At 39.8% G+C, this 12,452-nt stretch overlaps 1 protein-coding gene across 1 annotated transcript in view; it reads right to left on the bottom strand.

Moving 5' to 3' along the window:
* LOC118825599 (MDM2 binding protein) overlaps positions 1-12,452 on the bottom strand; it is a 40,516-nt gene that overhangs the window by 21,371 nt on the left and 6,693 nt on the right. Inside the window, exons 7-12 of the mRNA XM_036596282.1 lie at positions 11,410-11,524; positions 9,486-9,596; positions 7,476-7,570; positions 3,687-3,753; positions 2,383-2,500; positions 1,734-1,904 (exon numbers count right to left, since the gene is read on the bottom strand). Of these exons, the coding sequence (XP_036452175.1) occupies positions 1,734-1,904; positions 2,383-2,500; positions 3,687-3,753; positions 7,476-7,570; positions 9,486-9,596; positions 11,410-11,524 (677 nt within the window). The remainder of the gene's footprint in view (positions 1-1,733; positions 1,905-2,382; positions 2,501-3,686; positions 3,754-7,475; positions 7,571-9,485; positions 9,597-11,409; positions 11,525-12,452) is intronic.

The raw sequence follows: 12,452 nt of genomic DNA, 5'->3' as shown, positions 1-12,452 counted from the left end.
TTCCTCCCACGGCCCAAAGACATGCAGTCAGGCTGACTGGACACGCTGAATTGCCCCTAGGGGTGAATGTATATGTCTGTCTGCCCTGTGATGGACTGGTGACCTGTCCAGGGTGTATCCTGCCTTCCGCCCAATGACTGCTGGGATAGACTCCAGCTCCCCCCGCGACCCAGAAGGAGAAGCGGCTTAGGTGTGTGTGTGTGTGTGTGTGTGTGTGTGTGTGTGTGTGTGTGTGTGTGTGTGTGTGTGTGCGTGCGCTGTGGAAAGTCACGTTTGACAATTTGTGACACACAGACAATATAACTTAACATTACTTTGTCAACTTAAATTTCTGGCTTCTAATGTTAGGCTAATGTTATTATGGTAAACGTGGACAAGCAAATCTGATCTTTTCAAATCCGACCTGAGCCACTTTCATATGTGGTCCTAGATCAGATACGTATCTGATCTGTGGTCATGTGACCTTAATGTGACGCTCAGATCGGAATTCGTACTTTTTTTCCACTGCGCCATCATTCAGCGTTACCATGGCAGCAACAGAAGTTAAAGCCTGTAAACGGTGGAAAAGCAGCTCATCTCACCTTTTTCTCCTTCGTCTCGCTCTAATAATGAAGCTGAGAGCTGATCAGAGTTAATGATCTTCTCAGCGAAGCTCGTTCTGCTCGTTAGTTTGTGCTGATGATGCTCGTGATTCATTCACGTGACGTTACTGAGTAGGATGAGCTCATGAGGGTCATTTCAGGACGCCGGTTCGTCACATTAATGACAGATTTGAGTCACTTACCTAAACGAGTGTGAACCATCGAGTCAGAGAGATCGGATTCGAGCAGTGAGGCTTGTAATGTGAACGTACCTTGTGTTATTTATGTGGTTGCCATTAAAAGATCAGTGTATTCATGTAATCCTATAAAAGGAATTGATATTAGTTAATCATTTCCATTTTTTGGATTGCATTAATTTTATTGGATTGCATAGTTTTTGATCATGAACATTACTGATTCACCAGTAATGTTCACCAATAATTTGACCAGTCAGAACTGGAACATAACTGCTCCTTCATTTTTCCTGTGAAACATGGTGTCCTTATTGTTTTCGGTGAGACTGAGTATGATTAAAGGTTCAGTTCACTGCAGGTGAACCCAAAAACTCTACTGGAGGTAAGTGGAAAGAAATTAATTAGAGGATGTGGGAAAGTCGTTCCTGTCCTTATTAACTCCCACATGTATCTGTGAACAGTTCGATTGTTCCCAACTACACAGACGTCCAGCTTTAATTACAGCAGCTTCAACATTAATGAAGAAGCTCATGTTCATATGTCTCAGATTTGCAATTGTGTGCTGTCACAATTATTTCATAACTGGCTAATCACAATTATTTGAGATTATTGTAATTATCCACAGTATTTTCCACAGTCATGTTGTGCTGCCACAAGCACACTGTGAACTGGGTGAGCTGGGTTGAGGCGAATAAATGTACATAAAAGAAAACAGCAAATGCCTTCATCAGACATGATGGGACTCCATCATGAAAACAATGAAATGTAGCTAATTCTAACATTGTCAGCATGTATGATGGCAGAATTTGGCCTTTTTTTAGGAGGCTTACGAGCCAATCTGGCAACTTCAGACAGAATTCTAATAGTTGCTGACAAGAAAACACAATTAAACTGTCGATCGCAAATATTTCTATGACAATTAATCGTCAGCTAACGATGCTGACAGCCATGCTCTCACCTGAAGGAGGCAGATCTTTTTCCCGGATGAGGCTGTTGAGCGTGGCCATAGTAACAGCTCCGTTGATCTGATTGGCTGAGTGTATCAGGCGAGCTCTGCAGCCCCCAGACTCCGCCCCCTGGACAAACAGGAGGTAATGTCCTTTCTCGCCTTTCACCTCAACATCGGGGGCTGAAATAGTTAATAACAGTTCATAAGTGTTTATAACACGCTGACAAATACAGAATGAAGTGTATTAGACCGTATAGCTTAGAGTATAATGACTGTGTGGATCATATGAACATTATAGAGCTTTTTAAATGAAACAGTAGAAGCCATATCGCCCCCTACACTTCCTGTAGTGTATTACAGTCTGTCAGAGTGACGGTGTGGATCATATGAACATTATAGAGCTTTTTAAATGAAACAGTAGAAGCCATATCGCCCCCTACACTTCCTGTAGTGTATTACAGTCTGTCAGAGTGACTGTGTGGATCATATGAACATTATAGAGCTTTTTAAATGAAACAGTAGAAGCCATATCGCCCCCTACACTTCATGTAGTGTATTACAGTCTGTCAGAGTGACTGTGTGGATCATATGAAAACTATAGAGGATTATAAGTGCAGTAAAAAGCAGTTTCTGGTGAAGTGAAAGTCTGTGCTCGTACCAGATAAGACTTTGGGACGTTTGGCCATGAAGTCTCTCCATTTGGAGGCGCTGAGCTGAGAGGCTGGGGGGAAAGCTTCAGCGCTGATCACACAGGACAGACAGAACAGAGCTCCAACCTGCCAGAAAAAGCAGAACTCCACTAACACAGCTCACAGTCTGAGGCTGCAGCTGCTCATACAGTCTCTGCGGTGTTTACAGGAACCGGACTTGGAGGAGAGAGCCAAAATTTCATTGCCATTACAGGCTCATCAATACTGATTTATTACATTCACAGGCTCATCAATACTGATTTGTTACATTTACAGACTCATCAATATTAATTTGTTACATTTCCAGACTCATCAATATTGATTCGTTACATTAACAGGATCATCAATATTGACTTATTACATTTACAGGCTCAAATATTGATTCGTTACATTAACAGGTTCATCAGTATTGATCTGTTACATTAACAGGATCATCAATATTGACTTACTACATTTACAGGCTCAAATATTGATCTGTTACATTTACAGGCTCAAATATTGATTCATTACATTAACAGGCTCATCAATATTGATTCGTTACATTAACAGGTTCATTAATATTGATTCGTTACATTTACATGCTAATCAATATTGATCTGTTACATTTACAGGCTCGTCAATATTGATTCGTTACATTTACAGGCTCATCAATATTGATCTGTTACATTTACAGGCTCATCAATATTGATTTGTTACATTTACAGGCTCATCAATATTGATCTGTTACATTTACAGGCTCATCAATATTGATCTGTTACATTTACAGGCTCATCAATATTGATCTGTTACATTAACCATACTGATTTATTACTTTTAGGAGGTCATTTGTATAAACTTACTAATTTTAGAATTTAATTCATATTAATTTACTGCATTTGAAGTGAATTCATATTGATTTATTACATTTAGCAGTTTATCCATATCACCTGACCTTTATTAGTGGCACTGGAAATAGCTTATGTAGATGTGTAAATTTGTAAAAGTGCACATGTGTATATATGTGTAGACACAACCCTGTTTCCAAACAAGTTGGGACATTGAGCAAAACATAAATAAAAATTAGAATGCAATGATGTGGAAAAATATATGCCCATTTTGAATTTGATGCCAACAACATATTTTAAAAAAGTTGGGACGGGGGCAACAAAAGACTGGCAAATTTGTGCAATGCTAAAAAAAAAAAAATGTATACACACATACATATGTATATATACACAGAAACATATATATATATATACATATTCGTATATATGTGTATATGTGTAAAAGTCACCTCTCCACGCAGAGTTCGCAGCTGGTCTAAAAGTAGTCTGGCTTTGGTGGATCTGCTGCACAATGAGCTGGAAGTGCAAGTTAAGGTAAATGCTAACAGAATGACATCATGCTAACCAGGGTCATTATCATAAATGAAAACTGTTACTAAAAACATCTATGAGTGGAAAAAATGAACTCATTAACTGCAATAAAATAAATTAAAAACATGCAAACTAAATCAAAATTATAACATTCATTGCAACAAAAAATATATATATATATATATATATTATATATATATATATATATATATATATATATATCAGAGAGAGAAACATATTTTAGTGTAAGGATGGTCTGTAAATGCAATAAATTTAATAAAACCTAAACTGAAACCCTTAATGTTCAGTAAGTAAAACTAAGATTAATAATGACTCTTAAAACTAACTGAAACTAAGCTAAAACTGGAAAAAAAACTTATGAACAATTCGGACGTCTAGTAACCCTGACGCACACATACTCAGGAGAGAGACATGAAGTCTGCGGTGAATGATTAGCTCTCTCTGAGTTCAGCTGCAGAGAAAGAGGCTGAATGATTGATCAGAGTTGCAGTCAGTAAACTGATAAAAACAGACGGCTGACCTTGTTTTCTTCAGTCTAACAGTAAAGGGTGAAGAGTAACTCTGCACAGAGAGATTAATGATTCCTTATAAAACCACACAGAGTGCTTCACAGTTCACCGCCGTGCCGTTATTTATTCCTGGAAGAGTGAATATTCAGCACGGATTATAATAAACATCACATACTCACCAGCAGTTTCAATATAAACACAACACAAAGTAGAGCTGAACAAGTTTGAGAGAATACTGCAGTTTTCTTTTGCGATTTTCTGACTGCAGTTTAAACTGTGATTATTTTAGATGAGCTGAACCATGTAGAACACATTCTCCATTCTCCAGACACAGCAGTGCTGCTGGAGTTTTTAAACACTGTGTCCACTCACTGTCCACTCTATTAGACACTTCTAACTTGTCGTTCCACCTTGTAGATGTAAAGTCAGAGACGATAGCTCATCGGCTGCTGCACAGTTTGTGTTGGTCATCCTCTAGTCCTTCATCAGTGGTCACAGGACGCTGCCCACAGGACGCTGTTGGTTGGATATTTTTGGTTGGTGGACTATTCTCAGTCCAGCAGTGACACTGAGGTGTTTAAAAACACCAGCAGCACTGCTGTGTCTGATCCACTCAGACCAGCACAACACACACTAACACACCACCACCACATCAGTGTTACTGCAGTGCTGTGAATGACCCACCACCCAAATAGTACCTGCTCTGTGAGGGTCCATGGGGGTCCTGACCACTGAAGAACAGGGTAAAAGGGGGCTAACAAAGTATCAGAGAAACAGATGGACTACAGTCTGTAACTGTAGAACTACAAAGTGCACCTATATAGTAAGTGGAGCTGATAAAATGGACAATGAGCGTAGAAACAAGGAGGTGGTCAGAATGTTATGGCTGATCGGTGTATAACTGATATTATCAACTGATAAACATTTTATATTTATATTTTAGGTGTTACTTTTAGTTGATCTGTGCTTTACTGACTGTCTGTTCTCAAACTACAAAGTTATTAAATTAAAATAAACACCAAAAACTCACACACTGTAGCTAATCAGCGCTAACCAGAACTCTTTTTGGTTTCTGTAATTTACCTCTTACTTTTCATCAGTTTTCTTATAACACAAGTTTTGTGTGTTTTGTTCTTCTGATGCTAAAGGCAAGATCTGGATTTTGCATGGTTGTTATTTCAACAATGACGCTGTTTAGTCAGTTTTACTGTGGGTTCTCTGCTAATCCTCATCCACACGTATCTAGATATTTTTATAATGTAGCTTGAGAAAAAAAAACCAACCAATTTTACCAAAGTCTTTTCATCCACACGAGACTGCTTGAGCATGCCAGACCAGTAGGGGGCGATAATGTCTCATAAAACATGATGTCATACATCTCAAGAAAAATGTGAGAAAAAACAGAGCGCAAAGCTGAAGGTGAGAGCAGTGATGGCGACAGACCATCAGACCTCCATAAGTCGATATTTCACACAGATTCAGAGTCCGATTACTGCCAGAAAATAAAAGCTGAAAAAGTGAAGGAAAGCTACTGCTCGCTGTTGTAAGGTTGTTTACGTAAAGACTACTGCACTGACAACATCCACACTATTCTAGATCTTCACTCCACATGAATTATGGATTTTAAATTCGTCTTTGGGTCCTAGAAAAGCGCTATATAGACGTCATGTTATTATTATATCATCATGATTATTATAATTGCCCTGCGATGGACTGGTGACCTGCTGGGATAGCCTCCAGCTCCACCCGTGACCCAGAAGGATAAGAGGCTTAGCAGGGGTGTGTGTGTATTATTATTATTATTATTATTATTATTATTCATTACTAAAATTATTACTAATTGCGCATTGCAAAGCACTATTATTATCCAGTTTATATTCTTCCTCTTATTATTTTTCTGTTTGATTTTTGTCCACTAACTCGTCCCACAGTTTCCGAGATATCGGCACTGTTCCGTATTCGTTTTGATCAGGAATAGTGTGCTTGTATACAACTTTCTGATCCAACGTACGGTTTCCGTTAAATTGTGATTTTTTTTCCCATAGGAATGAATGGGGCAAAAGTGGCATGCCCACCTACTGTACTTCTGCTCGACCGAAAAACTCCGTTTTGCATATGCTATCTCAGGGCAGGCCCCCGAGCACTAACTCAATGCTGTTCTGACCTGCACTCATCCATTTGTTATTTTTTTTCTCATCCCTCGTTTCTCCCATAGAGTCCTATTCAATTTACCCCCACACAAACTCTATTATTTCCTTTGCCCAACAGCCAGCAAACTGCATGTCCTCACTCAGGGCAGGTCCACAAGCTCTAATCCACAGACTGACCTGCACTCCTCTATGTGCTGTTTTTTCATCCCTTGTTCCTCCCATAGACTCCCAATCATTTTAACAACTAGCAACCACTCGGCAACCCCGTGTCCCAATTCAGGGGCTGCATCCTTGCGTCACAGCGGTGTGACTAGGCCGTCCCATTTCGAAGGCTCCTTCATATGCGGCTGAGAAATGTGGCAACGGGTGGATCCTTCACCAGCCAACATATCCAGAGGTTCACTGCGTGCCGGCGAGAATTCGAGAACATTGTGGCGTCAGCAGAGGAGCGAACGGCGGCTGAGGAGACACTGTACAGCTGTATTTCTTATATACACTGCTTATTAAATGCAAACAGCTACACGCATGAGTTCCGTGCACACAAAAACACTAAAAACACTGAAACTGGAGAGCGGTTTCATAAAAACGCGCTTTCAGTAACTGAAAACAACACCGTCGTGTGGACGGGAGGCCAGAACATAAAGCAAAAAAAAATATCTGGATGCGTACGGCGTCTAAAGTTTCACCCTTGGAGGCTGTGACCCCAAAAAAAGTCTCAAATTATTGCCACATTATCTGGATATTTCCACCAACATCAATAAAGCAGCAGGTGGGCAATATCCACTGATATAATTGGCCAACCCACACCGCTGTTGGGCACCCAATGACAAACACAATCATTCAAGCAGAGATGTTTGGATAATCACTGCAGAAAAACACAAAAACAGAAGAAACTATGAGGACTTCTTCACGCTAGTGACCTGCTGAAAGAACAGAGACATTTATTAGACACAGGTCATGCTTCCCGAACATTGAGAGCATTATGTTTCAACTAAAAAAGGAGCCGAGTGGAGACAAATAAGGATACAGCTCAAACTCAGTGCTGGACTGGAGGAGCAGCGGGAAATCAGTGATCTTCACCAGCTGAAGGAGCTCCAGCACCGGCTGATAATAGTGAAACACCTGTGTGGGGAAAACACAGACGACACGGTTATTACTGTTATTACGGTATTTAGAACTTCTGGAAATCAGTTCTGCACAGTATTAATGCAAATATGTGTATAAAATTTAAAGTAAATCAAGGGAGAAGGTCACATCAGCATTATAGAGGCTTTTGAAATGAAACAATAGAAGCCATATCGCCCCCTACACTTCCTGTAGTGTATTATAGTCTGTCAGAGTGACTGTGTGGATCATATGAACATTATAGAGCTTTTTAAATGAAACAGTAGAAGCCATATCGCCCCCTACACTTCCTGTAGTGTATTACAGTCTGTCAGAGTGACTGTGTGGATCATATGAAGTTCTATCTGGTCTGTTCTGTCTCTCTCACATATATGAGTATATACTCCATTTGTTCCTGCCTTTCTACGCCGTCCTGCCCTCTGTCTCATTTGTGCTCTCTCTTGCTTTCTCTCTGTAATAAGAGTGAGAGCATAGAGGGGGTCAGTAATGAGGTTTCTGCTCAATAGATGGATCACTGAAGCCGTGGTGGAGCTGCATCTTCTCTGAAAGAGCAGACTGAACCCAGAAGGCTGTTTACCCACAGCAGGATTTACTGCCCGCTGCCTGATTAGCACCATTAACTTCTCCTCCTGCAGCCGCCGCCTTTATGAGCGTTATTACTGCGATAGGCATTAAAATGTAATTCTTTCTTGTGTCTCTGTGTTTATGGGTTTGAGACATTATCTTCCATCTGCTGCTCAAATCACAGACAACTCTCACACACAGAAAGACATTATATACAAGTTATTGATTGTTCAGGAGATACTTGTGAGGAGATTAGATATGAGATAATCCACTTGTATAAGGAAGTTAAAAAAAAAAAGGAGTTTCCAAAACTGGAGCTCAAAAACTGATTAAAAGCTACAGAGAAAATGAGGCTCCTAACAACCACCTGGAAGAGCTGGTAGACACCAAAACTGTCCCTATCAGATAAAACCATGAGAGAACTATGAAAACTAAAAGGCTACGTTCACATTGCCAGGCTGAAGTGGCACAAATCAGATTTTTTGCCCTAATGTGACTCAGATCTGATGTTTTCAGGGCTGTGTGGACACAAATCTGATCTTTTCAAATCCGACCTAAGTCACTTTCATATGTGGTCCTAGATCGGATACGTATCTGATTCGTGGTCATGTGACCTTAATGTGACACTCAGATCGGAATTCATGTGCTTTTTCTCCACTGCGCCATCATTCAGCGTTACCATGGCAGCAGCGCCGAACAGAAGTTAAAGCCTGTAAACGGTGGAAAAGCAGCTCATCTCACCTTTTTCTCCTTCGTCTCGCTCTAATAATGAAGCTGAGAGCTGATCAGAGTTAATGATCTTCTCAGCGAAGCTCGTTCTGCTCGTTAGTTTGTGCTGATGATGAACGTGATTCATTCATGCGACGCTACTGAGTAGGATGAGCTCATGAGGGTCATTTCAGGACGCCGGTTCGTCACATTAATGACAGATTTGAGTCACTTACCTAAACGAGTGTGAACCATCGAGTCAGAGAGATCGGATTTGAGCAAGAAATCGGATTTGAGAAATGAGGCCTGTAATGTGAACGTAGCTAAAGAACCACTTTCATGCTTAAATGATTCTCTGCATCGTGAAATGGCTCTTTAGATTAATGGTGAATGTTTATATGGTTCTATCTAGAACCTTTTTAAAAATGGTTCTACGTGCCACCAAAAAGGGTTGTTCTGTTGTTACAAGCTTGACATTGTAACAATAGCAGACCCCTTTTTGGTGCTATACAGAACCATATACAACACATTCTCCATCAATCTGACGAACCATTTCACCATGTAAAGAACTATTTAAGCGTGAAAGCGGTTCTTTGAGTGTTCATAAAGAACTGAGACCCTACAGTGAAGGGCTACGTACCTCAGTGTGGAGTTTATGGTCAGCGCTGCAGGGTGGGCGAAGCATGTGTCTCCAGCTGGACCTGCTCTGGATCTTCAGGCTAAAACCTTCAAACAGCAGCTCAGAAACAAACTGCAGACAAAAACAGAGAAATCAGACCAGCGACTGATCACAGACACAGTACAATACGCTTTACACACCGTTCAGACTAGACAGTGCAATTCGCCAGCGTTTAAGACGATAACTCCAAAATGTAGTCGTGTTCTTTGTCGTTTTCCTCTTTAGTTTCAGCCCTGGAGCTAAGAGGCTAATGTAGCCAACAAGCAGAAGACACTGGCCCATACACTAGTCCATGTTTATAGATAACCGTGAGTTTCTACAGAGCCAGATAACACATAACCAACTCTATTATGTCTGTATAATGTAACACATCTCATTTCCAGACATGCTTCTTTAAAGAACCCTCCACTGAGAGGGTCTTTAGGGAGGTGGTCCTTCTCTGGCACCCCCTTTCTGTACCTTAATTCATGAGTGTAGCCCCCATAGGCTGGTTAAAGCTGCTGTGTGTTTAGTGAACTACACCAATCACAGGCTGCAGAGAGAGAGAGTCCACGGTTTTAATTACGAATTGAATGAGTTTGCTACAAGAGTGCCATCTGGTGGACAAACTGTGAAAACGTGAGGAGGCAAAGTAGAAAACAAGGCAGTTTATTTTATTTTATGCACATTCACTCAAACACAACTCCTACATTCTTTTGTATAAATATGTTAGAGGTGGGCGATACGGCAAAAAGGTAATATCACAGTATAATATCACGATACATGATATGCATCAACATTTTTAGTTTTTTTGAGACTGAGCAAGTTGGAACAGACAAAAGAGAACCTGTAGTGCCACATATATATATATATATACACACACACACACACAAACCGATCAGGCATAACATTCTGACCACCTCCTTGTTTCTACACTCATTGTCCATCTTATCAGCTCCACTTACTATATAGGTGCACTTTGTAGTTCTACAGTTACAGACTGTAGTCCATCTGTTTCTCTGATACTTCGTTAGCCCCCTTTTACCCTGTTCTTCAGTGGTCAGGACCCCCATGGACCCTCACAGAGCAGGTACTATTTGGGTGGTGGGTCATTCACAGCACTGCAGTAACACTGATGTGGTGGTGGTGTGTTAGTGTGTGTTGCGCTGGTCTGAGTGGATCAGACACAGCAGTGCTGCTGGAGTTTTTAAACACCTCAGTGTCACTGCTGGACTGAGAAGAGTCCACCAACCAAAAATATCCAGCCAACAGTGTCCTGTGGGCAGTGTCCTGTGACCACTGATGAAGGACTAGAGGATGACCAACACAAACTGTGCAGCAGCAGATGAGCTATCGTCTCTGACTTTACATCTACAAGGTGGACTGACAAGGTAGAAGTGTCTAATAGAGTGGACAGTGAGTGGACACAGTGTTTAAAAACTCCAGCAGCACTGCTGTGTCTGATCCACTCAGACCAGCACAACATACACTAACACACCACCACCACGTTAGTGTTACTGCAGTGCTGAGAATGATCCACCACCCAAATAGTACCTGCTCTGTGAGGGTCCATGTTTATATATATATATATATAAGGGTAACACAATTATTGTTCTTTACTGAATTTAACATATCAGAGGGGAAAATAAAATAGAAATTACTGCTCGTGCAAAAGTTATGGCACATTTTACTGTTTAGTTTCCAGTACGTTGAGCTCAGTAAATGAACAGAAACTGTGCACTAAAACTGGTACAAAATCGTCATATTGAAGCACGTTTCTCTGTAGAGGACGTGTCGACTTATTTACACCGAGAGGAAAAATAACATCATTATAACTGGGGGTGTTCAAACGTCTGCATACGACTGTATGAGCGCCAGGCCTCTTTAACTCCGTCTCTGTATTTACCTTCCTCTCTCTGATCAGCAGCGCTCCTCTCCACAGCTCTCGCTCATCAACACAGTCTAGAACCGCAGCAGGAGAACACACTCGGGCTGAGAGATATGAGGCGGCTGTGCTCCACCTGCAGATTGAAATATAAAACACAACCAATAAACTCCAAGTTTAAACGCAGATTTAATATTATAAATATTACAAATTTATAGGCTATAAACATAAAGTATCATAACCACGTATAAATTTAAAAAGGTTATTATTATTTTATTTAATTAATTGTTCTAAATTGTTATAACAATATATTGTTGTAAATGTATTTAAATAAATATGATAGAAAAAATCAGTTTGTTTCCATCAGGCTGAATAAAAAAAAAACTTTTTGCTTAATTGATATTAAAAAAATCTTTAATTTCTTATGTGTCACAGGTTCCCTCTGCTTCCCTGACCCACTAATAACCCGACAACAAGGACATTCTGTTTATTTTATTGCTTATTTTATGCTTTATTTAGTTATTTTTTTCCATAAAAGTCATGTGACAAAAACTAAATGTAAATTCATAATTTTCTCCTGAACAAAAGTTTCAAATGTCGGTTTTTACAGCATTTCAGGCATCACGAACGATTTGATGCTACAGTTGAACGGAAAAAAATTAATTAAAAAACATCACTGAGAATTTACTGTCGTTTCAGCAGCCAACGTCACCAAACTTCACTGAAGTGTTCAGAAAAATCCTTTGGATGAGAACAGTTACTGATACAAATAAACAATAATACATTCCTGTATTAATATAACAGCGTTAATCAGAGTTCAGATGTAGCCTAAACTTTAAAAAGATAAAATAGAGTAACACGACTCCATTAGCTAAAGATAAAAAATTGAGTTTTAAAGCAAGTATATGCAAAAAAAACATGCACTGGTGTTGAAAACAGTGGAATGGATTGCCATTTGAACAATTTTTGTTATTTTATATTCAAAAATAACTTAAAGTAGATTTAAATATTAACAAATGTTCACCAAAATGCATTTTTATATTTATATTTTATTCAATATTTCA

This window comes from Colossoma macropomum, unplaced genomic scaffold (genome assembly GCF_904425465.1).
Source record: "Colossoma macropomum unplaced genomic scaffold, Colossoma_macropomum, whole genome shotgun sequence".
In the NCBI taxonomy this organism is placed as follows: domain Eukaryota; kingdom Metazoa; phylum Chordata; class Actinopteri; order Characiformes; family Serrasalmidae; genus Colossoma; species Colossoma macropomum.
The sequence above is the reverse complement of the archived record's forward strand: the minus strand, read 5'-3'. Positions and strand labels throughout refer to the sequence as shown.